The sequence below is a fragment of the Bos mutus genome, chromosome 28, assembly GCF_027580195.1.
Source record: "Bos mutus isolate GX-2022 chromosome 28, NWIPB_WYAK_1.1, whole genome shotgun sequence".
Taxonomy (NCBI): Eukaryota; Metazoa; Chordata; class Mammalia; order Artiodactyla; family Bovidae; genus Bos; species Bos mutus.
This window is the reverse complement of record NC_091644.1, coordinates 7,700,580-7,726,348: the sequence shown is the minus strand read 5'-3', so window position 1 is coordinate 7,726,348 and position 25,769 is coordinate 7,700,580. Positions and strand designations below refer to the sequence as shown.

At 44.1% G+C, this 25,769-nt stretch overlaps 1 protein-coding gene across 2 annotated transcripts in view; it reads left to right on the top strand.

Moving 5' to 3' along the window:
• Nucleotides 1-24,450, top strand: part of VSTM4 (V-set and transmembrane domain containing 4) — an 82,037-nt gene extending 57,587 nt beyond the window's left edge. For both annotated transcript variants that reach the window (XM_070364546.1, XM_070364545.1), the window contains 2 exons: nt 85-146; nt 23,068-24,450. In XM_070364546.1, the coding sequence (XP_070220647.1) occupies nt 85-146; nt 23,068-23,193 (188 nt within the window). In that variant the 3' untranslated portion in view covers nt 23,194-24,450. The remainder of the gene's footprint in view (nt 1-84; nt 147-23,067) is intronic.
• The last annotated feature ends 1,319 nt before the right edge of the window (nt 24,451-25,769 follow it).

Sequence of the window (25,769 nt, the reverse complement as noted above, 5' to 3'; positions counted from 1 at the left end):
CTCTGGGTCTGTGGTACTCACGGTATGTGGACTTTAGGGGTCCTGGGAGGAACTGCAAACTAAACCCTTGATGTGTTTCTACAGCTCCCATCGCCACCACATTCCATAAACCGAAGCTGTTAAAGCCACAGAGGAAAGTCACCCTGGTGAGTAACCACATTCTCTGTGTTGTCCCCTCAAGCCCTAAACACACTCTGGTCCAAGGAGTACCTTTATTGACTCAAAACATGCTCCAAGTTCTTGGTGCTTCGTCCCCAAGCAAAGCCGTTCTCTCATCTTGGGTCAGCTTTCGAGCCAATTTTTCTCCATACCTAGTTCCCAGAGTGGCTTTTGAAAAATCCACATGGGATTGCTTTTTATCATCCATGCTCCTTTTCGAAAAGAAGGAAAAAAATCACACTCTGGAATGTATAAAATATAAAGAGGACCAGCTTGTATAGATTTGTCTTGATAACCACTCTGAAGAGACTGCAAAAGAACCTTCCAGAATATATGTTGTACCTTTTTATTTTGAAATACTTTTTAGATTTACAAAAGCATTAGAAAGATGATACAGAAAGTTCCTGTCTATTCTGTGCCCAGCTTTTCCTAAGGTTAACGTCTCACAAAGCTCTGGTGTATTTGTCAAAACTAAGAATTTAGCCTCAGCATATTACCATTAACTGCACTCCAGATTCGGGTCAGATTTCAGCAGTTTTTCCACGAATGTTCTTTTGCTGGTGCAGGATCCCATCCAGGCTAGCACATGGATTTCATGGTCCTGTCTCCTTAACCTCTTCCAATCAAGCCCAGTGCCTCAGATCTATGGCCTTGCCACTTTAAAAGAGCAGCAGCTACATTTTTAGAATCTCCCTTGACTTGGGTTTCTCTGAGGTTTTTAATGATTAGAAATGAGCTTATGGATTTGAAGAAAGAACAACACAGAAGAGATATGCCTTTCTCGTTGCGTCCCATGGGGGGCACCTGCTGTGACGCTGACCTTGACCACTTAGTGAGGGTGAGTCTGCCAGACTTCTTCATATAAAATCACTACTTTTTCCTCTCCGTCGTCTGTTTGTTAGAAGTCAGTCGCTAAGTCCAGATTACACTCAAGAGGAGGAGCGTGAAGCTGTACCTCTTGAAGGGAGGGAGATTAAAGACTTTGGACACATATGAAAACCACCACAGTAATAGGTATTTTAGGGGAGATTCATCCAGCCTATGCAAATAGTCTGTTTTTCCTTGAACTTTCATCTACTTATTTTAGTGTTCATCAGTGGATTTTGCTTGTAGCACTTATTACTATGGTGAATTAATGGTGATTTTCTGTTTTCCTCAACCCGTCTCTGTTTACTACTTAAAATTCTTCTATAAGCACGAGCTGGCTCCCTTCTCTTGTTGATTTATTCACTAATTTCTTTACATCAGTGTGCATACATGGAGATTTAATTTCTTTTAAATTATTGTTTAACATATTAAATGTATTGTTATTCATTTTGTTGCTAAGTTTGTTCAGCAGTTGTATATTTGTGTGAGAGAGAGAGAAACAGAAAAAGAGAGGGAGAGAGAGGCAGAGAAACGGGCAAGCCTATTCTAAAATGTGTATGTATTGCAAAGGAAAAGAACAGAAAAGTGGAGAGTTTATATATGCCAGTTCACAAAATTTACATTAAAACCACAGTAATTAAGCCATGTAGTAAGTAATTGGGCTTCCCTGGTGGCTCAGACAGTAAAGAATGTGCCTGCAATGCAGGAGACCCAGGTTCAATCCCTGGCTGGGGAAGATGCCCTGGAGGAGGACATGGCAACCCATGCCAGTATTCTCGCCTGGAGAATTCCATGGGCAGAGGAGCCTGGCAGGCTGCAGTCCATGGGGTCACAAAGAGCTGGACATGACTGAGCGGCTAACACTTTCCCTTCACTTTCAAGTAATGGTGTCAGCACGAGAATAGACACATAAACCAAAAGAAGATAATAAAGAGCCCCAAACGTATCTGCATATGCATTGTCTCTTGATTTTATGACAAAGTGACATTGCAGCGCAGTGAAGAAGGGATTATCTTTTCCGTATATGGTGATTATCTTTTCTGTATATGGTACCGTATATATGTGGTACTTCACACCACACAAAAAATTAATTAGTATGAAAGGTAAAAATAAAGCTTCCTAAGCATAGCTACACAAGGTCAGGGCAAGCAAAGATTTTCAAATCTGTAATGTTGAGAGCTTGATGGTTGCAATCAGAACCTATGTCCTTCTGAATCCAGAGTGTAAGGTTTTAACCAGCTTATTCAAAGCTTTGTCTCCGAGGGAAACCTGGATCTCTGTGCATGACTCTGACATCTTCTGGCTCAGCCTTACCTCTGACCTGTTCTGTGCCCAGGTTCCCTGCTGTTCCTCTGGACAGGATGGCTCCTCTGTTTTCTAAGAGAGAACCATCCTTTTCCCTGCAATGAACTGTGGGTTCTGTTTTCATGCAGGGTGATTCCATCTGGTTCATGTTATCAAAAATTCCTCACCATTTCTGCTCTATTGGCTATACTGGTCTTGTCCTCACATACAGCAGCCAAGGTTTTGCTAATTTCAATACATTTATGGTCATTCAGTGGACTTTGGGAAACTCAGTTGAACCCAGAGGCTGAAATGGTCCACTTAGAGCATCCTGCATCCTACCCATGAGAAGCAGACTCCCCCGAGAGTCTGAGCTCAGTCTCCCGGCTGTGCATACCACTGCACGTGTGTAGGTGTGGGTGCATCTTTTCCAGATCTTTTATTCCTAACCCATGTATTTATCAACAACCTCAAGGCTGATTACACTTCTGTAAATTTTCGCCATTTTACATCCTAAGTTGCTCAGGGCCTGTTGTTTCTAATCTAATCTCTTACCCCTTGTGAAAACAGAAACTGCTCTTTATTGACGTTCCATTGATACATCCCAGGGATGTATAAGAAAAAGTGCTTTTTTGCATGTCATCGTATTTAATTCTCACAGTAAGATCCCCCATTCCTAGACTTGCCTGTGGGGACACACAAACACTCTGCTTAAAGAAAGTGAGTTCCTACAACCCGAGGTAGCGTTGCATCTCTCATGAAGAAAGGGCTGCTCCCCCCGGACGGAGCAATGTCAGCAGCCTTGAATGGGCAGCTCTCTAGTTCACAGCAACACAGTGCTGCCTCCTTCAGCAGTTTGGGGCCACTTATGAATGAAGTAGATTCAATAGCATTTTCAAAAATAACTGGTCCCAATCACACGTTTTTTTCTTGTGGACTTTTTTGGGGGGATGGTTAAAACTTTCTTCACACCTAAATTGGCTCCACATGAGTTTTTTTTTTTCATTTTTCATCAAATTTTATTTTTTAAATTAATTATTTTAATTGGAGGATAATTACTTTGCAATATTGTGATGTTTTTACTGTACATCAACATGAATCAGCTGCAGGTGTACATGTGTCCCCTGCATCTTGAACCCCCTGCCCACCTCCTTCCTAATGTTGTGGACTTTTTGTTTGTTTGTTTGAGCTGGCGTGCTCCTCTGGGACGGAGATCCAACAGAGGAAATTATTGATTTGCACAGAAAGTAAGTCAGGGCAGTCATATATGCAGTTCAAAATGGATTCTTTGTTTTTTGGAAATATCCATACTGCTGTTATTAAATACCAATTTTCCTGTCCTTTGATCATTTAAGATATGAAAAGACTTAAAATGTTTTAAACCAAATTTTCCAGAAATGCGTCAATTTGAAGGCCAGTTTGCACCTACACCAATACACAATAAAGGAAAGAACTGACTTTGAGTGTACCTCTGCCTGATCAGCAGTTTAGAGTCAAAAATACCAGGCCTAGCATCTACAGGTTTTGGTTAATATTAAGATTTATTTTCCCAATAGTCCAGCATTGACCTCAGTCTCAATTTGGTCGATATTTATCTCTCAGATCAATAAGTCTTGATGGCAGCTGAAACTGCAGTCAATAGCTACCTGTTGACTCACACAGGCCTTGGTGGGTAATTTAGAAAATAATTTGGCAACGTCTTTTCTTTGGGATCTGGTACCAGCTTAGGTGTTTAATTCTATAATTGCTGCATTTTGCCACAAAGTCCATAATACAATGTTTCCTGGAGTGGTCATGGGCCACAGAGCTCTCCAGCTCCCCAGCCCCTCTGTCCAGAGTGATGTTGACACATGCTCACCCCAAGGAAGCAACCTGCCTACTGCCTCTGCTGACTCACTGGCAAGAAGGAGGAGCCTCCACTTATTGAGCATTTACTGTGTGTCAGCTCCTCTGTTAGGTGATTGCAGGCTCCATCTCCCTCATCCCAACCACACACGCCGACCCCCAGCAGACCCTTGGGCTCCAGGCAAAAATGACAGGCCTGGGTCCTTGTGTTTTCATCCTCAAAGCTTAATATCTTTTCTTACGTTTCCAAGATAATGTGGCGTTTTGCAAGAAGTATATATTCAGTTCAGTTCAATTCAGTCACTCAGTCGTGTCCAACTCTTTGCGACCCCATGAATCGCAGCATGCCAGGCCTCCCTGTCCATCACCAACTCCCGGAGTTCACTCAGACTCACATCCATCGAGTCAGTGATGCCATCCAGCCATCTCATCCTCTGTCGTCCCCTTCTCCTCCTGCCCCCAATCCCTCCCAGCATCAGAGTCTTTTCCAATGAGTCAACTCTTCCCATGAGGTGACCAAAGTACTGGAGTTTCAGCTTTAGCATCATTCCTTCCAAAGAAATCCCAGGGCTGATCTCCTTCAGAATGGACTGGTTGGATCTCCTTGCAGTCCAAGGGACTCTCAAGAGTTTTCTCTAACACCGAAGTTCAAAAGCATCAATTCTTTAGCGCTCAGTTTTCTTTATAGTCCAACTTTCACATCCATACATGACCACTGGAAAAACCATAGCCTTGACTAGCTGAAACTTTGTTGGCAAAGCAATGTCTCTGCTTTTGAATATGCTGTCTAGGTTGGTCATAACTTTCCTTCCAAGGAGTAAGCATCTTTTAATTTCATGGCTGCAGTCACCATCTGCAGTGATTTTGGAGCCCAGAAAAATAAAGTCTGACACTGTTTCCACTGTTTCCCCATCTATTTCCCATGAAGTGATGGGACCAGATGCCATGATTTTAGTTTTCTGAATGTTGAGCTTTAAGCCAACTTCTTCACTCTCCTCTTTCACTTTCATCAAGAGGTTTTTTAGTTTTTCTTCACTTTCTGCCTTAAGGGTGGTGTCATCTGCATATCTGAGGTTACTGATATTTCTTCCGGCAATCTTGATTCCAGCTTGTGCTTCTTCCAGCCCAGCGTTTCTCATGATGTACTCTGCATATAAGTTAAATAAGCAGGGTGACAATATACAGCCCAACGTACTCCTTTTCCTATTTGGAACCAGTCTGTTGTTCCATGTCCAATTCTAACTGTTGCTTCCTGACCCGCATACAGGTTTCTCAAGAGGCAGGTCAGGTGGTCTGGTATTCCCATCTCTTTCAGAATTTTCCACAGTTGATTGTGATCCACACAGTCAAAGGCTTTGGCATAGTCAATAAAGCAGAAATAGATGTTTTTCTGGAACTCTCTTGCTTTTTCGATGATCCAGTGGATATTGGCAATTTGATCTCTGGTTCCTCTGCCTTTTCTAAAACCAGCTAGAACATCTGGAAGTTCACGGTTCACGTATTGCTGAATCCTGGCTTGGAGAATTTTGAGCATTACTTTACTAGTGTGTGAGATGAGTGCAATTGTGCGGTAGTTTGAGCATTCTTTGGCATTGCCTTTCTTTGGGATTGGAATGAAAACTGACCTTTTCCAGTCCTGTGGCCACTGCTGAGTTTCCCAAATTTGCTGGCATATTGAGTGCAGCACTTTCACAGCATCATCTTTCAGGATGTGAAATAGCTCAACTGGAATTCCATCCCCTCTACTAGCTTACCAGAGACGAATAGTGGTTTGAAAGAAACAATGATAGGACTCAAGAAGAAAAAAGAGGTGAGACAGGCATTTTAGATGTTTTATAATCTAGGTGTCAAAACTGCCTTTCCCTAGTTTTACAAAACAACCAAACACAACAATCTGTTCTCAAAATTAGCTTATGAAGCCATGCCTTATCACCAAAGGTCTTTCTGATGGACAGTGTGTTCCCTTTGTCTAACAACCTGGAATGCTGACAATGAATCATTATTCCAATATATCAGTGGTTCTTCATCCTTAGGGGGCCAGGACGCACTTTCCCAAAACTCAAAATGTGTATCCTTCCAGTTGGCGGTGGGGGGACGGACACTAGATCAAAGTCTCCCCGAGGCCGTCAGGGGACCCCTGTTTCCTCCCTGTGGTTTTGGGATCCCTGACCCCACTGAGATAATTCGCACACTTCCAGAAACGGCTGTTGTCGCCCCCTTGTTTCAGAAGGAACAGTGCGTTTGATTTCCTTTTCTTGCCCTACTGATTCAGAGACCTTGTGGAGGAAGAGAAAACAGTCTCTGTGATGGGGAGGTGACACCTCGATAGCAACAGGGACTGTGAGCTGGAGGGTCGGGTTGGCAGCATCCCCAGACCGACTCACAGAGGATGCAGGCCCGTGGGCTCCTGCCTCAGGGTCACGCCTCCTCATTGAGGCTCCCTCAGTGGGTCACCTCTGTTTCCTCTCTCTGGAACCAAGTCACTCGCCTGTAACGCTCTGTAGCTAGAAAGATCTGACTACCCTTGTTCTCTAAGGAGAAACTATCCCTTGCGAGCAGAAGGCTGAAGACACGGGGAAATCAGCAACATCAGGGGCTTAATTACAACAAGTTTCCCAGTGGGTCTCTTGCATCCTGCCTCCCCCGCGGATCCATCTCCTGCACTACAGCCTAGGGATCTTTCTCAAACCCAACTCCAGTCATGTCATTTCCCTGCTTAAAATACTCTGGTGGCTCCCCCTTGCCTCCAGGATGAAGCATGGCTTCCTGCAGCGGCAGCTGTGATCACTGGTCTGCCGCTCCCCTCCTCCACCCCGCCAGCCTGTGTGGTCCAGGTCCCCTTACTGCTGGCCCCACGGGCTCTGTCCTGCACCTGCTGCCTGGCTCATCCTACCACAGGGCTGCCTCTCACCTCCAGGAGGGAGCTCACACACCACTTTCTTTTCTGAGGCCTCCTGCTCCTTCAACCCCACTTCTTCACACATCTGGACTCTCCTAGGCATCAGTGCTACCCTCTGTATGTCAGGGCCTTGCCATTGCCGACTCCCATGGCACCATTTAGTTAATCTGTTCTACCTGACCCCGCAAGGCACTGATGCCCTTGTCCCTGGGAGTAAACTTGGGTCTCCTGCCATCACCCCAGCTGACCACTTTCCATCTCAGCTGCCCCCGTCCCCAAACGGTGAGGCTGGCTTCCGCTCCTCCACCTCCTCAGTGTCACCTGCCTCTGGGTCCTCTTCTCCTTGAACACATTGCCTGGGAGGCTCAACACTCACAGGTGCAACAGCCAGCTGTGCAGCGCATTGGTTTCCTAGTCTCAGTCTTCAAGACAGTTCCACAGTGGCTCTTCTGACTGTGAAACATTCCCCAGGGGGCTCCACATGTACCCTAACTTAGGCACACAGAATTCATCACCTTCCCCTGGTCCTGCCCCACCTAGGATATCCCTGCTGTCCAAACTCTAAGTGCCTTCTTCTCCCTCATCTGCATGTTCGTTGGTGACCAAAGGCTATCTGTTACTTCTCAGGCCCCTGGCTGTCCTTTCCTCCTCCCCGGCCACAGCTGGCCCGCATGCCCACCACCTCCCCATCCGTCTGACTTCAGGACCACCCCCAGCCCCCTGGGGCTCCTTCAGCACCTGGCCTCACCTGTATCTTGGCACTTCTCATGCCTGACTCAACTTTCTCCCTCGCTAGAACCACATCGTGCCTTTTTACAAAGTGACCTTTATGTTTCTCTTACTGTGAAGGCTGGACATGGTAGACACCTTAGACACTGAAAACATTTTTTAAAGTTTTTAAAAATTGTGTTAAAATACACATAATATAAAATTTAGCATCTTAGCCATTTTAAGTATACAGTTCAGTGGTGCTAAGTATATTCACATTGTTGTACAAACAATTTCCAGAACTCTTTTCATCTTGCAAATGTCTGTCCTCATTAAATGACTCTCCACTCTCCCCTCCCCCAGTCCCTGAGAGCTACCCTCTACTTTGTCTATAAATTTGACCACTCTGGGTACCTCATATCAATAGAATCATTTGGTATTTATCTTTTTGTGATTGGCTTGTTTTACTTAGCATAACGTTGTCAAGGATCATTTATGTTGCCACATGTGTCAAAATTTCCTTCTCGTTTTTAAACCTGAATAATATTTTGATTTATGTATATATATTACATTTTGTTTATGCATTCATCTGTCGATGGACTCTTGGGATGCTGCCACATGCTCTATGAACATGGATGTGCATTCTCACCCACAGTGCACAAGGGTTTCGTTTTCTCTGCGTCCTTGCCAACCCTTATTTTCCGTGTTTTATTTTGTGGCCTTGCTAACGGGTGCGAGGTGGTACCACACTGTGGTTTTGAGCTGCGTTTCCGTAGTGATTAGTGATGTTGAGCATCTTTTTCGTGTGCTTTGGCCATTTGTACATCTTCTTTGGAGAAATGTCTGTTCAAGTCTTTCCCCATTTTTAAATCAGATTTGTGTGTGTGTGTTTGTAGATGTTCCTTTATGTATTCTGGATATTAACTCCTTTCAGATATATAATTTGCACATATTTTCATCCATTCCATAGGTTGCCTTTGCGCTCTGTTGACTATGTCCTTTAATGCCCAGAAGTTTTAAATTTTGATTAACATTAGTTTTAAAGTCATAGACAACCTGTCCATCACTGTGTCCTCAGTGGGGGACCTGGGATCTGCAGACTGTGTGTGGAGTGAATGATTCGAGGACAAAGATCTGAGATTGCAGCTCTAAGTCCTCAGTGCTCAATGTGAGGTCCAGGGACCAGCAACCTGGACATCACCTGGGAGCTTATTGGGAAAGTAGCAGCTCAGGCCCCACCCTAGATCTACTGAATTAGAATCTGCAGTTCAACAGGGTCCCAGATGAATCCGATGCACCTTGAAGTTTAAGAAGTACAGTTCTGAGTAACTTAACAGACAGTAGCCAGCTCTGGTTGGGTTATTGCTGGCAAGACCGAGTCATCACTGGCCACCTCCAGAAATAGTTATACTAACATTTTAGTAAGACAGGTCAGCCCACTTGGGAGAATGGTGAATTTTCTCATTATCAACAGAGATGATTAAACATGAGAATCTGCTTCTAAAGGGTATTGTGACTCTCCCTCATTCCTGAAAACCTTTTCTGGATAGCTCATCCCCGTCTCAGCTTGGTGTAGCTCTGTCCTGTGGGCTTCTAGGACCCCTCCCAGTCACAGGTAGAGAATTCTGACATGTAGGGAATGTGTAGCCAAGACCTGTTTGCCTGGGATTCCCTTGAGTTTATAAAGTCTGCAGTAAACCTGCCTCCTCTCATGGAATCTGAAAGATCAGAGCACTTAAAACAGCCAGAGGATGAGGTTCATTCCATCATTGTTGAAGGGAACCTGTCTTAGGACAGGGCCTTCCTTCCGCCCAGTGTCAGCCCGGGACTGAGATGCTAGCTCTGTTCAGTATTTCCCTGGTGTCTGGAAAGAAGCCCCCTTCTTCCAGCTTAGTTTTCACTACCCAGAATGTACTTCTAAGACCAAAAAGAGTTTTTCTCTGATCAGTAGTGGAAAAGGGCTTTGAGGCTCATTAGACCCCAGTGATGGAATTCTGAGAAGATTTTAATAATAACCCAAACTCCAGCAAAATTATTTCCAGAGGACATGCATTTCAGGTTTCTTGAAGGATGTTTATAATAAGCTGGAGAATTTCTCTTGTTGTCGTTAAATGTACCAGCACTGGTTCCAGTTGAATTCTACATGAAAAGGATATATTAACCTGCATAATATATGTGCATAATCTCGATTTAAAATTAAAAAGAAGGAAAAAACCCACAACCACATGAACAATATATCGCCCCAAGTAAAAGCCTTGGGAAAACAAACAAAAACTATGCTTGTACCACGCTAGTCCCATTTTTAGAGAGATAAAAATTCTATGCCCCCCTCGGTACACATGCACATCCCGTTATTGTCACGGGGAGTTATGTATGTCGACTGGAGGGAAGAAGGGATGCGGGGCTTCGGAATGGATGAGAGTGGGGAAAACAGAAGTCGTTTCATTTCATGGGCTTCCTTCAGTCAGAGAGGGAGGGGCGAGCGGCTGGGTCTTTCATGAATGAGATGTGATCACCAAGGAGGCAAGATCAGGCGTCCCAGAAGTGGCAGTGGGAACATCCCGATTTAGGGACTCAGCCCTGATGCAGGGTTGTCACTTCCCTGTAGGCCAGGAGGTCAGTTCTGATGTCCCTCTGCTGCCTTGCGCTGTCTCCAAACAGCTGCTGGGCTGGAGGCTTCTCAACTGTATCACAGGCCAGTGGAGGCTGGTCAAGACTCTGATGTTCTTAAGGATGGCCCAAGTGAAGCCATTGCTTTCAGGAATCTTTTAAGACTGGTAGCACCCTAAGCACTCACTGGGGACCCTTTTTTGGAGACAATGAGAATCCTCTAGAAGTGATACAGACAGAGTCGTTCCCATTCTGTTCTCGAAGGATCGTGCAGCTGTGTGCTTTCAGGAGGCCGGTGGCTTCGGGACTGACCACCTCGGAGCTGTGTTTCTCCCATTTGCTGCGTCACAGATTCATTGGAATTGCTCTGCTGTCTTACATCCAGTGTTGACAGGAGTGTACGAGTTGCTCTAGGGGTTGCAGCCTTTGACCCCTGACAAAGGTGAATAGGCGTCACAGAGGTGAGCTGGGGCCAAGGACAGCCCAGGCTGAAAGCAGGCTGGAAGTCCAGCAGGGCAGTCCACTGAGTGACTCCGCCTGGTCACGCAGACCCGCCCTGCCTGTGGGGGTCTTGAACCCACTCTGGGGCAGGCCCGTCCCTGAGTGTCTACAGGGAACGTCCCTGTGAGAGGCAGCTCTTTCCATCTCAGCTCAGCTAATTTGCTGCCTTTATTGGGAACTTCATTGTTGGGATCGTTGCACTGCCAGGAAATTTTTTTTTAAACTCCTTCATTCTGTTTTATTTTTGTAATCTCATGGAGCAATATCATTTGTATATTTGATTTTTTTTAAAAAAGCCTATTTCATTGAAAACTTCAGTTTTGAATGCAGAGCACTTCAGAATTGTTATTAGAAGACTTTTTCAATCTCAAATAGAGAAAACGAGAAATGAAGTACCATTTTGGGGGAAAAAAAGAGAGTAATAAAGCATCATCAACCTATAATATCTGTAACATCAAGCTAGGCACCCAGAACGTCAGGAAGAAAATTTCTACGTGAAGCTCAGTTCGTGACAAACTAATGGTATATGTAGGGGGTTTTGTTTCCCTAGCCACATTCAATGCTCACTAGTATTATAATTTCCTAAAGCTGAATTGATAAATTCTAATAAGCACATGTGCAGCAATAAGACACAGCCCTGTGAATTAAGATTATAGAGCATGCACAGAAAGATGATGGATGCAAACTGTGAATTCAGTCATAGGTGCCCGTTGCCCGCGTCACATATAAACCCAACCAATAAACTGGCATACCTACTGCTGTTCTATATTTGTGCTCCGTGCTTGCTTCGTGCCTTGGGCATTGTGTCTGTGACATAATGCTCGTGTTGGTGATGGTATTGGTGCGGGTGTGATGAAGGTGGTGATAACGGTGGTTTTGATAGTAGTGATAACACACTTCACTTTGATGGCATGTGCCCATGCAGGCGCTACCCCAGTGCTTACCGATACAACATCGAGTAGCTCCCACGTGCCAGGTAGCAGTAGGTCGGCTGTCTTTCTAGGAGGTAAGTTGCAGCGGCATGCTCCAGCCCACTCCTGTCTACTAGAGAGAGGAAATCTCTCTGGCATCTTGAAATCAGCCACTGTGGGAGGATTTACATATGTAAGTCAGCAAATGCTAGGAATGAATTTTCTTCGTGGGGGATCAGTTGCTCAGCAACTTCCCTGCATATCACTGGGTGCAGTGGTACATTTGGCAGAGCCCCTGCTCCCACTGAGCTGAGTGATCCAGTGAGAGGCTGGTCCTTGCCCTGGCTTTGGCGCTTGCTAGCTCTTGGCCCCAAGCTTGCCCTTCCCTGTGAAAAGAGGGTGGCAGTAAGAGGACGTTATGCAAGAGCTATTGGTGCACCAGTGAACACGAGGTGCTGTCGTTGCATCCCAGTGTGAGAAGACAGAAGCTCACCAAATGTACAGAGCTTTTTAGTGCCAAGGGGTGATATGCGCTCTGCAGAGCAAGAGAGCAGGGTAGGGAGCCAAGCAGGGACGTGTTTGATGGGGTGGGGCTGCCTTGGAGCGAAGACCTGATAAAGTGAGGGAGCAAGCCGCACTGCCATGTGGGGAAAGAACAGTCCAAGCAGAGAGCATAGCCCAGGCAAAGGCCCCACACAGGAAGTGCTGTCCAGGTGTGTCCAGCAAACACGAGGAGACCAGCATGCCTGGAGCACTGGTCAGCACGGGGGACACAGGATGTGAGCTGGGGACAGACGAGTCCCAGGGCAAGATCTGGAAGGATGAGGATCTTGAAAAGGACCCTGGATTTTATTCCAAGTGTGAAGAGAAACAACGGGGAATTTTGTGCAGAGCAGGGAATGGCATGATTCAACTTATCTTTTTAGAACAACTATCTGTCGCACTATTTAAAAGTTACCTGATTTTTTTTCTGGGCAATTGTCTGAGCTCCAGTGGCACCCAGCAGTATCTGGTACATGATGTTTTCCAAATAATCTCTGACTATCTTCTTTTCTCTGCTTCTAAATATTTCAAAGGGACCAATTGTTAAAGCAACACTTGTTCATTTCTGTGATAAAAATTATAGTCATAAGAATAACTGAGCACTTGTGTGGCATTTGCTGTTTAGCTGCTGGGTAATTTTCTAAGTACATTACATTTATTAATGCATCTAATCCTCAAACTAACCCTGTGGGATAGGTACTAGTATGGGTCCCACTTTACAGACAAACAGAGGTACAGAAAGGTTAAGCAACTTACCCAAGGTCACACAGACAGTAAATAAGTCAGTCTCCAAGAGTCCATGCTCTTACCACCAGGCAGACCCTTGCACAAACCGATGAATCTAAGTGTTAAAGATTGAAGTTGATTAGAAGATTGAGATTCAAGAGTGAAGATTTTTAAAGTGGACTTCTATATGGAAGTAGGTAACCAAACACTCTCTTATTCGAAGCATAAGCGTTCTCTTGAACAATACTGCCGGGAAAAGTACTTTGGGAAGACAGCTGGGAAAACATTCATCTGCGGTCCATGGGGAAGAGAAAATGAGCGACTCTATCGGATCATGGAGCTCTCACTGTGACGCTGTGAGAGGTGTCGTTATCAGGACCCTCCCAAGAGCACTGTCCATAATTACATTTTAGCTTCCAAAACATATGTTGGTGAAATCTAGAGATATCCATCCGTCTGATGACTCGTAAGCCTCGGGCCTTTCAGGGCAGGGCTTCGTCACCCTCTAAAGCCAGTCACCTCTGCCTGTCCTCAGAGCAATTAGCCAGGGGCATGTGACTTTCCATCATGTCAGAGTCATTCAGGGAATGCACTTTGCTAAACATCCTTTGAATTCTCTAGACTCAGGAGCATGATGTGAATTTGCTCTGCTCATGGTTTCTCAATGACTTCATCCAACCCAAGGTGCCAACACACCTGGATAAGACCTTGAAACCTTTATCTCCATCCCCGGCTTCTCTGCTGAGTTACAGAGGCTTTCTAATCCTTCCAGAGTCCTAGATAACACTGGGTATCGACCGTTAGTCACTGGGTAACCATGAGGAGGGGAAGCCGGGTGTGAGTAGAACTCTGCAAGGCTTATAGATGGCTGGAGCAAAGGGAGTGGGGCTCAGAGAGCACCTCTGTCCCCACACACAGTAGTGCAGAGTCCTGTTCTCTAGTTCAGATTGTCAAGGTGCACTGACGTCTGCGGTCACAGCTGCCTGCTGGGTGTGGGAGTGCAGCTGGATCCCAGCCCCAGCTGAGGAGGATGCTGCTGCGAGTTATGCTGCCACAGCCAGAGGTCCCAATGTGCCACTGACCTCAGCTCCGAGGAGACGGTGAGTTTAGCCCTGGCATGTGGCTCTAGCTGCAGGGTGCCTTGGAAAACTCCCCTGGATTTTTCAGTCCTATCCCTAGTCCGTCCTTGGCTGCATATTTCTACCTGTTCAGTGGGCACCTCTAATCAAGAGTCTGTTGCCACCCCACATGCTGCCTGGTCAAAGCAGAGCCTGTACCCTTTTCATCTTCTTCCCGGGCTGGTCAGAGGCACACTTGCTCCTTTCTTGGGGGCTAGGAGTCCTTTGGGGGTAAGACTGTGGAGAGAGACAAGGCGTCGCCTGAAGGGATTCCAACGAGATTCCCCTCCTCATCCGTCGTCCTCCAATCGGTGTCAGCCTCACGCATCTGCCCTCAGAGCCTCTGACCCCCACACCAAGCCAGGCCTGGGATTCGCATGGGGGTGGGGGTGGGCAGGTCTCCTGGCCCCGTTTCCCCTTTATCTGGAGCTTGCCTGCCCACTGAGCAGTGCAGGCCTGTTCTGAAAACACGCCCTCCAGAGATTCGTACCAGTAAAGCTTCCCTGTTGTCTTGGAAGGTCACTCTTCCCCTTTGGGATTTTAAGATCTGCTGTCTGCCTGGCTGGCTCACCTGGGTGCGGTGCGTCCGCATCGGAGTCTTAGTCGCTGCTGCTGACCCTGCACGTGTAAGGTCAGGGGACTGCTCCTGAGCAGAGGGTGGATTCCAGGCAGGACTCTGCCTAGCAATGGCTGCAGGACCTGGAGCCATGAGCCTGCCTTTTAAAGACTGTTTGCCCCTCTGTGAAGTGGCCATGACCACTGGCCCCACCTCACAGGACTGATATGTGAGGAGTGAGTGAGTTAATGAAGATGAGTTAACAGTTCCTGACTTCTGTCTCAGAAGGACCACTTCTCAAACCCCGCTGTCTGTCGCCTCTCAAAGTCACTTCTGGATTGCGTCCTTTGTACCATCATTTAACATATCTGTCTTGGAAATGTGTTTATTTTGTTCATTTTGAGCCTTTATTTTCATTTAATGTGCACACCAGGGAACTCTACTTTTTCCTTCCATAATATGCTTAACTATAAATAAATAAGCCATTTGACAGACCCGTGGAACTCAAAATTAAGTCAAGTTCATTTCCAAGGGAAGTTGATTCTTACAGGACATTTCAGGAGTTGGGACCTACAAGTTTCCACTAAAGGCTTTCCATCAAATAGAGCTTCTCTGAATGTACAGCACCTCCCCCCACCGAGAGGCCACAGTTGCACATGTATGGATGTTAGGAGGGGAGTGTTTGTTTTACCAGGTACTCCTCTGTTGAATAAAAAATGAGCACTTATCTCAAAGGGGGAAGAGGAAGTCTGCCCTCGATAATATGGATAATATGTAATTCTGTCTTGGGTAAATAGATTCCTGATCGTGCAACTCGGTAGAACTGCAATCACATTTTTAAGCTCTAAGGTGACGTTAGCATAAACATCGCATGTCCTAGTTATTGATCTGTTGCTGCAATAATGGTATTACCCAGCTGAACTTCTGACATTGAGAATTTGCAGTGGCTGCAATTGCAGTTTTCTTTTATTCCTGCAGCTTAATTCAACTTGCACATCCGTCTGTGATCTCTATGAAAAGGTGTTGTTTTGCAGGAGTCTGCATAGATTGTTAAACCTCTCTCTCTCCTGGTAGGAAAGTTATTTCTTGGCTTGATTCCTGAAAAACATACCTACAAATTGAAGCACTCAGAAATTTCCAATGAGGAGCTTGAAGTGAGGTGTGTTTCCAGGAGGTACACGACTTCTGAATTCTATGAAGCTGACTTTTCTGGTGTTAGCTTTAGCCAGTAAATCCTTCCCCATTGACGTATGTTCCATAATCATCACTCTAAAGCTGAGGGTAAGTGGGGCTTAAATGAGAAGTGGGAGATCCAGCCTGGAGGCTGTCATCTGCTGTAGCAGCCTCTCACCACTGGCAGAAAGGAAAGACAGGGGATGGGAGACATGGCATTTCAAACTCTGATGCTTGTAGACTCACTTTGTTACACCTGGAGTCCAGAAGATTCCATCACTGTATTTGAAACCTGGTCTGTGTGATCATCCTTTCCCAGTTCTTCTGAGGGGATGTCGTACAGTGTGGGAATTTAATTGGGCACAGCATCAGTGAGAATTTGAGTGCAAGTCTGGAATTGCTGAGACCCCTGAGGACAGTGAGAAGGTAATTACTGGACCACTAGCATCTACTTGAATGGCTAAAATAAAAAGTACGGACAGTACCAAGTGCCATCATGTGTGCAGAGCAGTGAACACTCTCAGTATTGCTGGGGGAGGTTCGAATGGTGTGGACTCCGAATGGAGAGCTTGGCAGCTTCTTTTGAAGTTAAACATTCTTTCCATACAACCCAGCAGCCCCATTCCTGGGTGTTTACCCTAGAGTAACGAAAATCTCCCACACAAACCTGCAATGAATATTTATAGCAACTCCATGCATAATCACCAAAAACTTAGAATGACCCAAATGTCCTTCAGCAGGTGAATGGATAAGCAAAGTGTGGCACGTGACCCACCGTGGAATACTTAGTGATCCAAAGGAGCAAACTGTTGACGCATGCAGCAAGCTGGCCAACACATGAGGGAACTATTCTGAGAGAAAAATGCCGACCACACAGGGTTACATGCCGATGACTTTCACATGACACGGTTTAGGAGAGAAGGCCTCAGCGACAGAACACAGGTCAGGGTTGCCTGAGGGTCTTGTTAGAGGGAGGACGGGACTGCAGAGATAACCTGAAGGCATGTGATGGGACTGTCCTGAGTCCTGTGGGGGCAGTGGGCCCAGAAACCTGTTCTTGTGTTTGGATGCCTGCAATGACCCGTTAGAAAGTCACTTTTACTACATGTCTTTTAAGAAAATTAAATTAAGAAAGAAAGAAAGAAAGTGAAGCCACTCAGTCGTGTTCGACTTTTTGTGATGCCTTGCACTGTGGCCTTCCAGGCTCCTCTGTCCATGGGATTTTCCAGGCAAGAATACTGGCTGCTGCTGTTGCTGCTGCTAAGTCGCTTCAGTCGTGTCCAACTCTATGCGACCCCATAGACGGCAGCCCACCAGGCTCCCCCGTTCCTGGGATTCTCCAGGCAAGAATACTGGAGTGGGTTGCTATTTCCTTCTCCAGGAGATCTTCCCAACCCAGGGATTGAACCCAGGTCTCCTGCATTGTAGGTAGACGCTTTACCATATGAGCCACCAGGGAAGTCTCTAGATTAAGAAGTGAAACAAAATTCTTGGTGTCCCTGGAAGACATAGTAGGAGGTGAGAATAGATCTTTAATCCTAGCTCAGGGGGTGCACCATGCCTGGGTGAACCTGTGGGGTGGAGGGGCAGGAGGTGTCACCCACATTGGAGAGCATAGCTCAGGGGCATGGCTAGAAAGATAGAAGTATATATGCAAATAAATAAATTAATAAAAATGTATGATAAAGTCTCTTCATCCTTTGTCCAGTGAGCAGTTTGCCCCTGCTCCCATGCTCTGCAGGCAGCTACCGGGTGACGGCGTCGGGGCCACTCTCCTCGCCTCCTCCCCATGAACAGGTTCACTGAACTGAGAAAATTTCCTGTTACTCCTGCCTTCCTCGGATGCACTGACACGTGTCTGCATCTGAGCCTCCATCCCCTCTTGCTCACAGAATTCCCTCCAGAGCAGGGCGGTGGGTTCTTCATGACTGGGAGGAAATGGATGAAAAGTGAGATTAAAGACACATGAAACAAAGGGGTTTAGAACCTACAAGACAGCAAGCAGCTGACACAAATGCGGGGCCGCAGTTGGAGGAATACGAAGAGAAATGGGCTGAGTCTTTCAGGCCTGGAGAAAGGGAAAACAAAGTAAAACCAAACAGTCCTGGGAAAAGGGCTGTTGCTTCTCACAGGTTTAGAAAGTTCTGGGGCTTCTTCTAAAGGACCCTACCAGGACTTCCGGCTGTTGGTCCCCAGCCCCCTCCTGTTTCCGGGAAATGCAGCAACAGCAGGCCCGGGTGTCAAGCCCGTGTCTGCGGCTGGAAGTCCTGCCTTCACACTTTCCTTCATGTTTTCAAGTGCAGGCGAGAGCTGCTGTCGGAGTGCTTGTGAACAGCCAGTTCAAGAGTGTTTCAGTTTGTTTTCTTGACTGCTGATGTCCCGTGTACCTCCTGCACCTCCAGGACTAGGACAGGGGCTTGAAGGGGGCCATTTGAGGGCCAGAAGCTGCCAGAGAACTAGCTGCAGTGTGTCTTGATCCACTTTCAGAGACCCACTCACTGCACACCAGTTCCTGAATTGCCTTACACATCAGGAGTGCTTCTTTATCTTAAATCTAAACACGTTCGTGTCGGCAAGACACCACCTGAAATGCAGGTGGGGCCCTATGGCGGGCCCTCACCCTGGCTCTGCGCGGCTGCAGCTGCCCCTAACCTTGACCTTGCGCTCCTGGCTCCCAGTCTCGCTCCCAGCTCTGTAGTCTTCCCTGTGGTTGCTGTTGTCTGTTGTTCCAGTCACTAAGTCAAGTCGGATTCTCTGTGACCCCATGGACTGCAGCCCACCAGGCTTTTCTGTCCTTGGGATTCTCCAGGCAAGAATACTGGAGTGGGTTGCCCTTTCCTTCTCCAGGAGATCTTTCCAACCCAGGGATCAAACCTGCATCTCCTGCATTGGCAGGCAGATTCCTTACCCCTGAGCCAACGGGGAAGCTGAGTCTTACCTACTCTCACTGATATGCCAATGTTATTCTCTAAGCTGCTTCTTAATGCACCTAAGCCTTCCCTTAAAGCATGAGTGCAGAGAAAGGTAGCTGAGTGAGAAGTCTACATTTTCCACTTTTTAGTGGCGGTAAGAAATTTATTTCTAGTTAAACAAGCTGGGAAATGTAATTAAGCACATGGTTGATGGGGATAGCCAAGGATGCATGCCAGAAAAACAATAGGTTCTTTAAAGGTGCCAAGGACTGATATTATGCATCTCCTGTTGGAAACTGTATACACTTCACAATTCAGAGCCTCTTGTGTGCCGCCTCGTATCTTCAATCAAATTATTATATTCCAGAAATATGCATAAGGGAAATGATTCGACACATTTTATGGTGGGTTGTTGCTTGTAACAGTAATTGAAGTACCTTTCCACTTATGAAAGTACTAATTTTATTTGTTTTTATTGCTTTTCTAGATGCAATTATTTATTTAGTGAGCTTTGGCTTTATTAAATTATGTTTACTATAGGAACATCATAAAAATGTATGAAAACAGCACATCAGCCAAGCCAGCCTGGTGACCTGTATTGAGAAAGCTAGTGTTATTTTTCATATCCAAACATAATGGAATAACTTAAGAATAAACAGATAATCTACGCTAGGAAACAATGCAGTTTCAGAGTAATGTGATCAAACACCTGGACAATATGATTTCATAAATCTTGGTTCTAAAATTTACATGAGTTGGGTTTTGTGTGCTTATTTGAGGACACATGACATTTCTAAACGGAATCATTATAACGTGAAATGTAACTAAACCGAAAGGCAAGAGGTAAATGGCGTTTTTGTTGGCTGGTGAGATGTGGATGACTAAGAATAACGGTGAAGATCTTTGGTATAAACGGACAAGCAGGAGGCTCTGACCCACGTAACTGCCCTTGACTCTGAATTTAAACAGAGCCAGGTGATTATGAAGGTCGCCTGCTGGTGCCCCTCGCTAGCAGGTACTGCTGTAAGTAGTTCTTTACATTCTCCTCCCTGTACCTTAGTGTGATGCTTCATCTCAAAAGAAAGGAGGAGCTTTGCCTTTGGCATACATTTTAAGAAACTTAATGTGATATATACGATTTTTTTGTCCTGAATTTTGGTGAGTTAATCAAGGTATAGCACAAAAAATGAAAATAAAACCATGACAACACAATCAAAACCAAAAAATAAAAGCAGAGATGCTTAAAAGTGAGGTGTTTTTACAACTATAAATCAGTGGCCAACTTTTATGTTTCTAATTGTGAATTAAAATTAATTAATCTGCTGTTTAAATAATGTGCCATCTACAAGATTCAACAAATATATACCATAAAGGGTGAGTCTCTCTCCAACCACACGGTCTACTTCCCCAGCAGGAACCTTGAAGACCAAGTTCTTGGTTTCCAGGTGAGTTCTAAGGGCTTTCTGAGCACATAAAATATATACATGTGTATTTACTCCCATACACACATATTTACACAAATGATAAAGCATACAGTAGTCAGATGGCTTCACCTTTCTTTTAAAGACTGTGCTGAATACTTCATTAAGAATGGAATATTACTCAGCCTTTAAAAAGAACACATTTGAATTAGTTCTGATGAGGTGGATGAAACTGGAGCCTATTATACAGAGTGAAGTAAGCCAGAAAGAAAAACACCAATACAGTATACTAATGCATATATATGGAATTTAGAAAGATGGTAACAATAACCCTGTATGTGAGACAGCAAAGGAGACACAGAGGTATAGAATAGTCTTTTGGACTCGGGGGGAGAGGGAGAGGGTGGGATGATTTGGGAGAATGGCATTGAAACATGTATAATATCATATGTGAAATGAATTGCCAGTCCGGGTTCGATGCAGGATACAAGATGCTCGGGGCTGGTGCACTGGGACGACCCAGAGGGATGGTATGGGGAGGGAGGTGGGAGGGGGGTTCAGGATGGGGAACACGTGTACACCTGTGGCGGATTCATGTTGATGTATGGCAAAACCAATACAATATTGTAAAGTAATTAACCTCCAATTAAATAAATTTATATTAAAAAAAGAAAAAGAATGCATCAGACTCCTATTGATGCCCACAGAAGTGTTTCCATTTTTCGCTTGTACCAATAACATTTCCACCAACAATATACAAGAGGACTTGATTCTTGCTGTTTCTTTTCGAAAACTTTTAGTTTGTCGCCTTGAAAGATAAGAACTGACATCTAAGTGGTTTTAAGTCATTCTGGTCTTATTTTCGGGAGGCGGAGTCTCACTTAACACGTGTGAGAACTTTGGGTTTCCCTTCCTGTGAGTCTCTGATCCTGTCTCTTGTTCTTTGCTTACTTTTCCAATGGACTGTTGGCCATTATTGTTACTCACTTGTAAGACCCTTTGATCTGAGTTGTGAATATTTTCCTCATTTTTTTCAATTGTCCTTTGACTTTATTTAGAGAATATTCTGCAATATATCGCATGAAAATCTGCATGTCATTTTACTATTGCTCCTGGGTTTTGTGTAAGACTTTAAAACACATATTTTAAATTGGTGAGATTTTTAAAAATAATTTTTAAATAATTTAAATAATTTTTAAATAATTTAAATAATTTTAAAATAATTGCTGAGATTATTTTTTTAATTTCCTCACACAGTCTTCTAGCACTTTTGAGTTTATTTTCCATGTTAAAATTTAAATTTTTTAATTTATCTGGAATTTATCTAATGTAAAGATAGATGTGAACAATATGACTTTTTTCAATTGGCTACCCAAGTATCCCAACACCATTTATTGAAAAATAATATTTGGGTTAATTTATGCATGTTTTCATCAATCCCATTGGTGTCTATTCATTTGTTGGTATCACAGAGTTTTAATTATAGTAGCTTTATATTTTTAATGTCACTGGAGTTGGATCACAAATTATTCTTTATTTTAATAATTTTCCTTAATTATGGTAGGAAAAAATATCTATGACTGTATTATATTATCAAGAATTATTTTTAACAAAAATTTAAAATTTTAAATGCCTTTCCAGTATCTATAGAGATAACCATATGGTTTTTCTCTGTATTACTGCTTTGAATTATATTAGATTTTTCTAATACTGAACCATTTATTCCATTCATTTATTTATTTCATTTATTCTACTCCTAGAATAAGATCCATTTGAGCATGATCATCTTTTAGTGTGCTTTTTTTGTGTTGAGTAAATCTGATTTATGCTTACTTATACACTAATAAATGAGAAAGTGAAGTCGCTCAGTCGTGTCCGACTCTTAGCGACCCCATGGACTGCAGCCTACCAGGCTCCTCCGTCCATGGGATTTTCCAGGCAAGAGTACTAAAGTGGGGTGCCATTGCCTTCTCCAATTCACATGCTAGTGTTTATAATTTATATTATTCTACAATATTACTCACTTTATCTTGAATTTCAAGGTTTTTGCATTTCCCATTCCATTCATTAGCAGCAGCAGCAGCAGCATTCCATTCATTTATGCTTTTTCCCTTCCTATCTTGATTAAGTTTTTGTTTATTTCATTGGTGTTTTTTCAGCATAAACTTTTGGCTATTTTTATTTATTCTATGGTTTTCCTATCTTCTGACTTATGTGTCTAGTGTTAATTTTTTTTTGGTTCTTCCTTCTGCTTTTGTTTATTTTTTTTTCTAACTTCTTAAATTGGATGTTTGATCCATTTCATCCATATTGTTTAATATAAATATTTAACGTTATGACTTTTCTCCAAGTACTACATTTTTAGGTTCTGGCATGTAATATTTTCTTTGCCATTATTTTCATCATATGCTGAAATTTTAGTTTTATATGGATTAAGTCACTTAAAATTTCTAGGTGATAGCATTCTAGTTTTGTTGTTAATTTCTAGGACTTCTTGTTTCTGTCTCTGTTTTATTCTTTCCAGCAGAGACTGTTAGTTACATTATTTTTACTTTGGAATTAAAGTTTATTTTGTGGCCTCATGTTTAATCACTTTTTGTAAGTGTTCTATGACAACTTAAATCATATGGTGTTTAACTGCAGGACATAGTGTTCTATATAAGATGACAAGATGTAGCTTTAGGTTATTTAAGTTTTACATATGCCTTAAAATTTGTTGCCCATTTATTTCCCTTTGAATCCCCAAAGTGCTATGAAAATACATGCCTGATGAATGGATGTGTGACGCTGAGCTCCTGTGGTTGGCTCCAATTGTGCTGTGTTTTGTCTTATAGCCTAAGATCGCGGAGGAGAACTTGACCTATGCTGAGCTGGAGCTGATCAAGCCCCACCGGGCAACCAAGGGCATCCCCACCAGCACGGTCTACGCGCAGATCCTCTTCGAGGAGAACAAGCTGTAACCCTGCGTCCTATTTAATATCTGCCACTCCAATTATTTATGAAACTTTGGATACAAAGTCCTTATTTTTGTATTTTCACTCGTGCCTTCTGTGTGGTGGGAGCCTCTTTCCAGTGGCATTTCAGGTGCCCTCAGAGAGGCATGACACTCCTTTCTGCGAAGAGCAGGGGCCGCGGCCCTTTGGATAAATCTCCCAGGACAAGATTTTCTGGGTCTGAGCCCTGAAGGGTGAGGACTCTGATTCTGAGACCATTCAAGAGGATTTTCTGCTGAGCCAAACCCCTTTATGTTTTTTTCTTCTTTATCTTTTTTTTTTAATCTGAATTTTAATCTTCTGCCCTTCCTGTATCTGTGATATCAAGCTCATAGTATATAGCTAGAGGAAATACCATTATGGGCCCAAGTGTGAGATGGTAAAGATGCACTAATTGGTTTTCAAAGGATCAGATAACATTGCCAGGGCACCCAGAGCAGCATAAAGTGCTTATTGTAAGCAGTCATTCAAGATAGCATCTCTTGTTTTAAGAAGATGCACTGACCCTGCTGACTCAAGGGCAGAGAGACAGACTGTGGGGCAGTCTGAGGTCTAAGCTGACAGTGAACTGTCTGGATACCCCAGTGCCCATGTCCCCACCCATTATTGTCCACAGCCACAGGGCAAGTAGAACATTGTTCATTCTGAAGTGCTTCCAGCCCTTTGGCAGGGGGGCTTATCCCTGGATAGAGACTATTCTCCAAGAAGTTCTCACTTACCCTTTTCCAAAAGGAGCAGGGTGGTGTGCTTTTGATGGCAGAATAGAAGAAGGGGGCCTCTTGGAAGTGTGCCAAGGTTACTATCTCTAATCGAACATCCATTCGTGTACGAGCAAAGTCTTTTGACTGCTTCCCTAATGGTAGGAGAGTAGGAAGTATAAGCCTGGCTGGAAAAACGTGTCCTGGATACCCCCTCACACCCTCCCCCTGTGCTGGCCCATCACAACCTGCCTTGCTGACTCAACTTTGCATGTTAATTCGAATGGACTTGAGTGGGAGAGATGCAGGGATGCCTGGCAAATAGATCTGTGAGAAAGTTGCTCTGTGGACCTACATGGCATCCATGACCTCACCGTTCTGGATCAGGCCAAGCTATCAGCTGTGTTGTGAAGGACACTTGATGTGTGTGAGTGCACTCTGGCTGGGTTTTTACTGCACACTACAGAAATTGTTTGGCTTTGTAATGGACCATGTATATATGTTAAATTATATATTTTAAACACAATCTGAATGTGAGTTGTGCCCCTCTGTACAGCCATGTGAACTTGGTCGAGGTTCTTATCCCCTTTAGTCTCAGACTCTATTTATACAAAGGTGAGTTAACCTCTCATAGAATTCTTATAATGGGATAATGACTTGGAAGATTCTGGACGCTAGAAATTGCTACACAAGTACACTATATTAACATGCATGCTAAAACCAGTCCATATTTTTAAAATGAAGTGCCTTTACTATTTAAAGCTCTCAGTGTGTTAACTTTAAAAAGTAAATATTTGTCCATGAACTTAGCTCTATGGTAACTTTCCCAAAGACCGTGATGGCTTATGAGTGCCTCTCGTGGTTTCCTGGAAAGGGTCCAAGTCAGGAGCAGGTGATGATTTTCCAGAAGCGAAAACATCCTGACTTTACAAAAAGGAAGTTATTCTCTGCTGCCTGTGCCTGCACCTCATACTCTCCTTCTTGCCAAGTTTCCAAGGTAGTGAGTAAGCTGTGCAATTTTTGAAGAAGATCTCACTAGAACTTTGCAGAAAGAGGACATGGTTTAGAACAGGAGAATATACGGTTAGTACCTCTTTCATATCATTAGTATCCTAGGCATTCTATCATGTTTTATCATGGCACTCTTCCGTAGGACATAGTTACATGGTGTTGTGAGGAAGGAAAGTGATTTCCTGATTTGCACAAGGAGCTATTAAAATATAGACGGGTGGGGCCCTGGGAGTAGCAGGTGGGAGTGGGGAGTGGGGCATCTGAGAGGTGATGGAGAGAGGGCAATGGAGTAGGAGGCCTCTGGGCCTCTGCAGAACTGAATCGAACTTCAATCACCTGCAGACCCACCGTGTTAAATTCAGTGGGAGCTCTGTATCATCACATATGGAAATGAACACATTCCACTAAGAAGAGCCGAGTTTTGAAGGGTCTCTGTAGGTTAAAATCCAACAAATCATTGATATAGATTCAATTCAGACTCTTGCTCCAAAACTCTGGTCATATTTGCATAAATCCACACTGAGGTGTGTGAGTAGGGGATCCACTGACATAGGGTTTAAGAAGAGGCTTCAAGACCAACACCTCCTACTGAACATGCTTCCTAAGAGAATCATGGAAGCTCTTGGCAACATCTGAGCACAGCCTGCCCCACTGTTATCTGGAAGCAAGCGGTCCAAACTCTGCTCGGAGCTGGGAGCAATGGGTGATTTGTTCCCAGTGCTTCTTAGGGATGATAAATCTTAATGTTATTTTCAGAATAAACTTAAAAGTAAGTCTCCTTATTTGTTTTCTATCAAATACACCACTATGCCTATCTTGTAATTTCTAAAGATA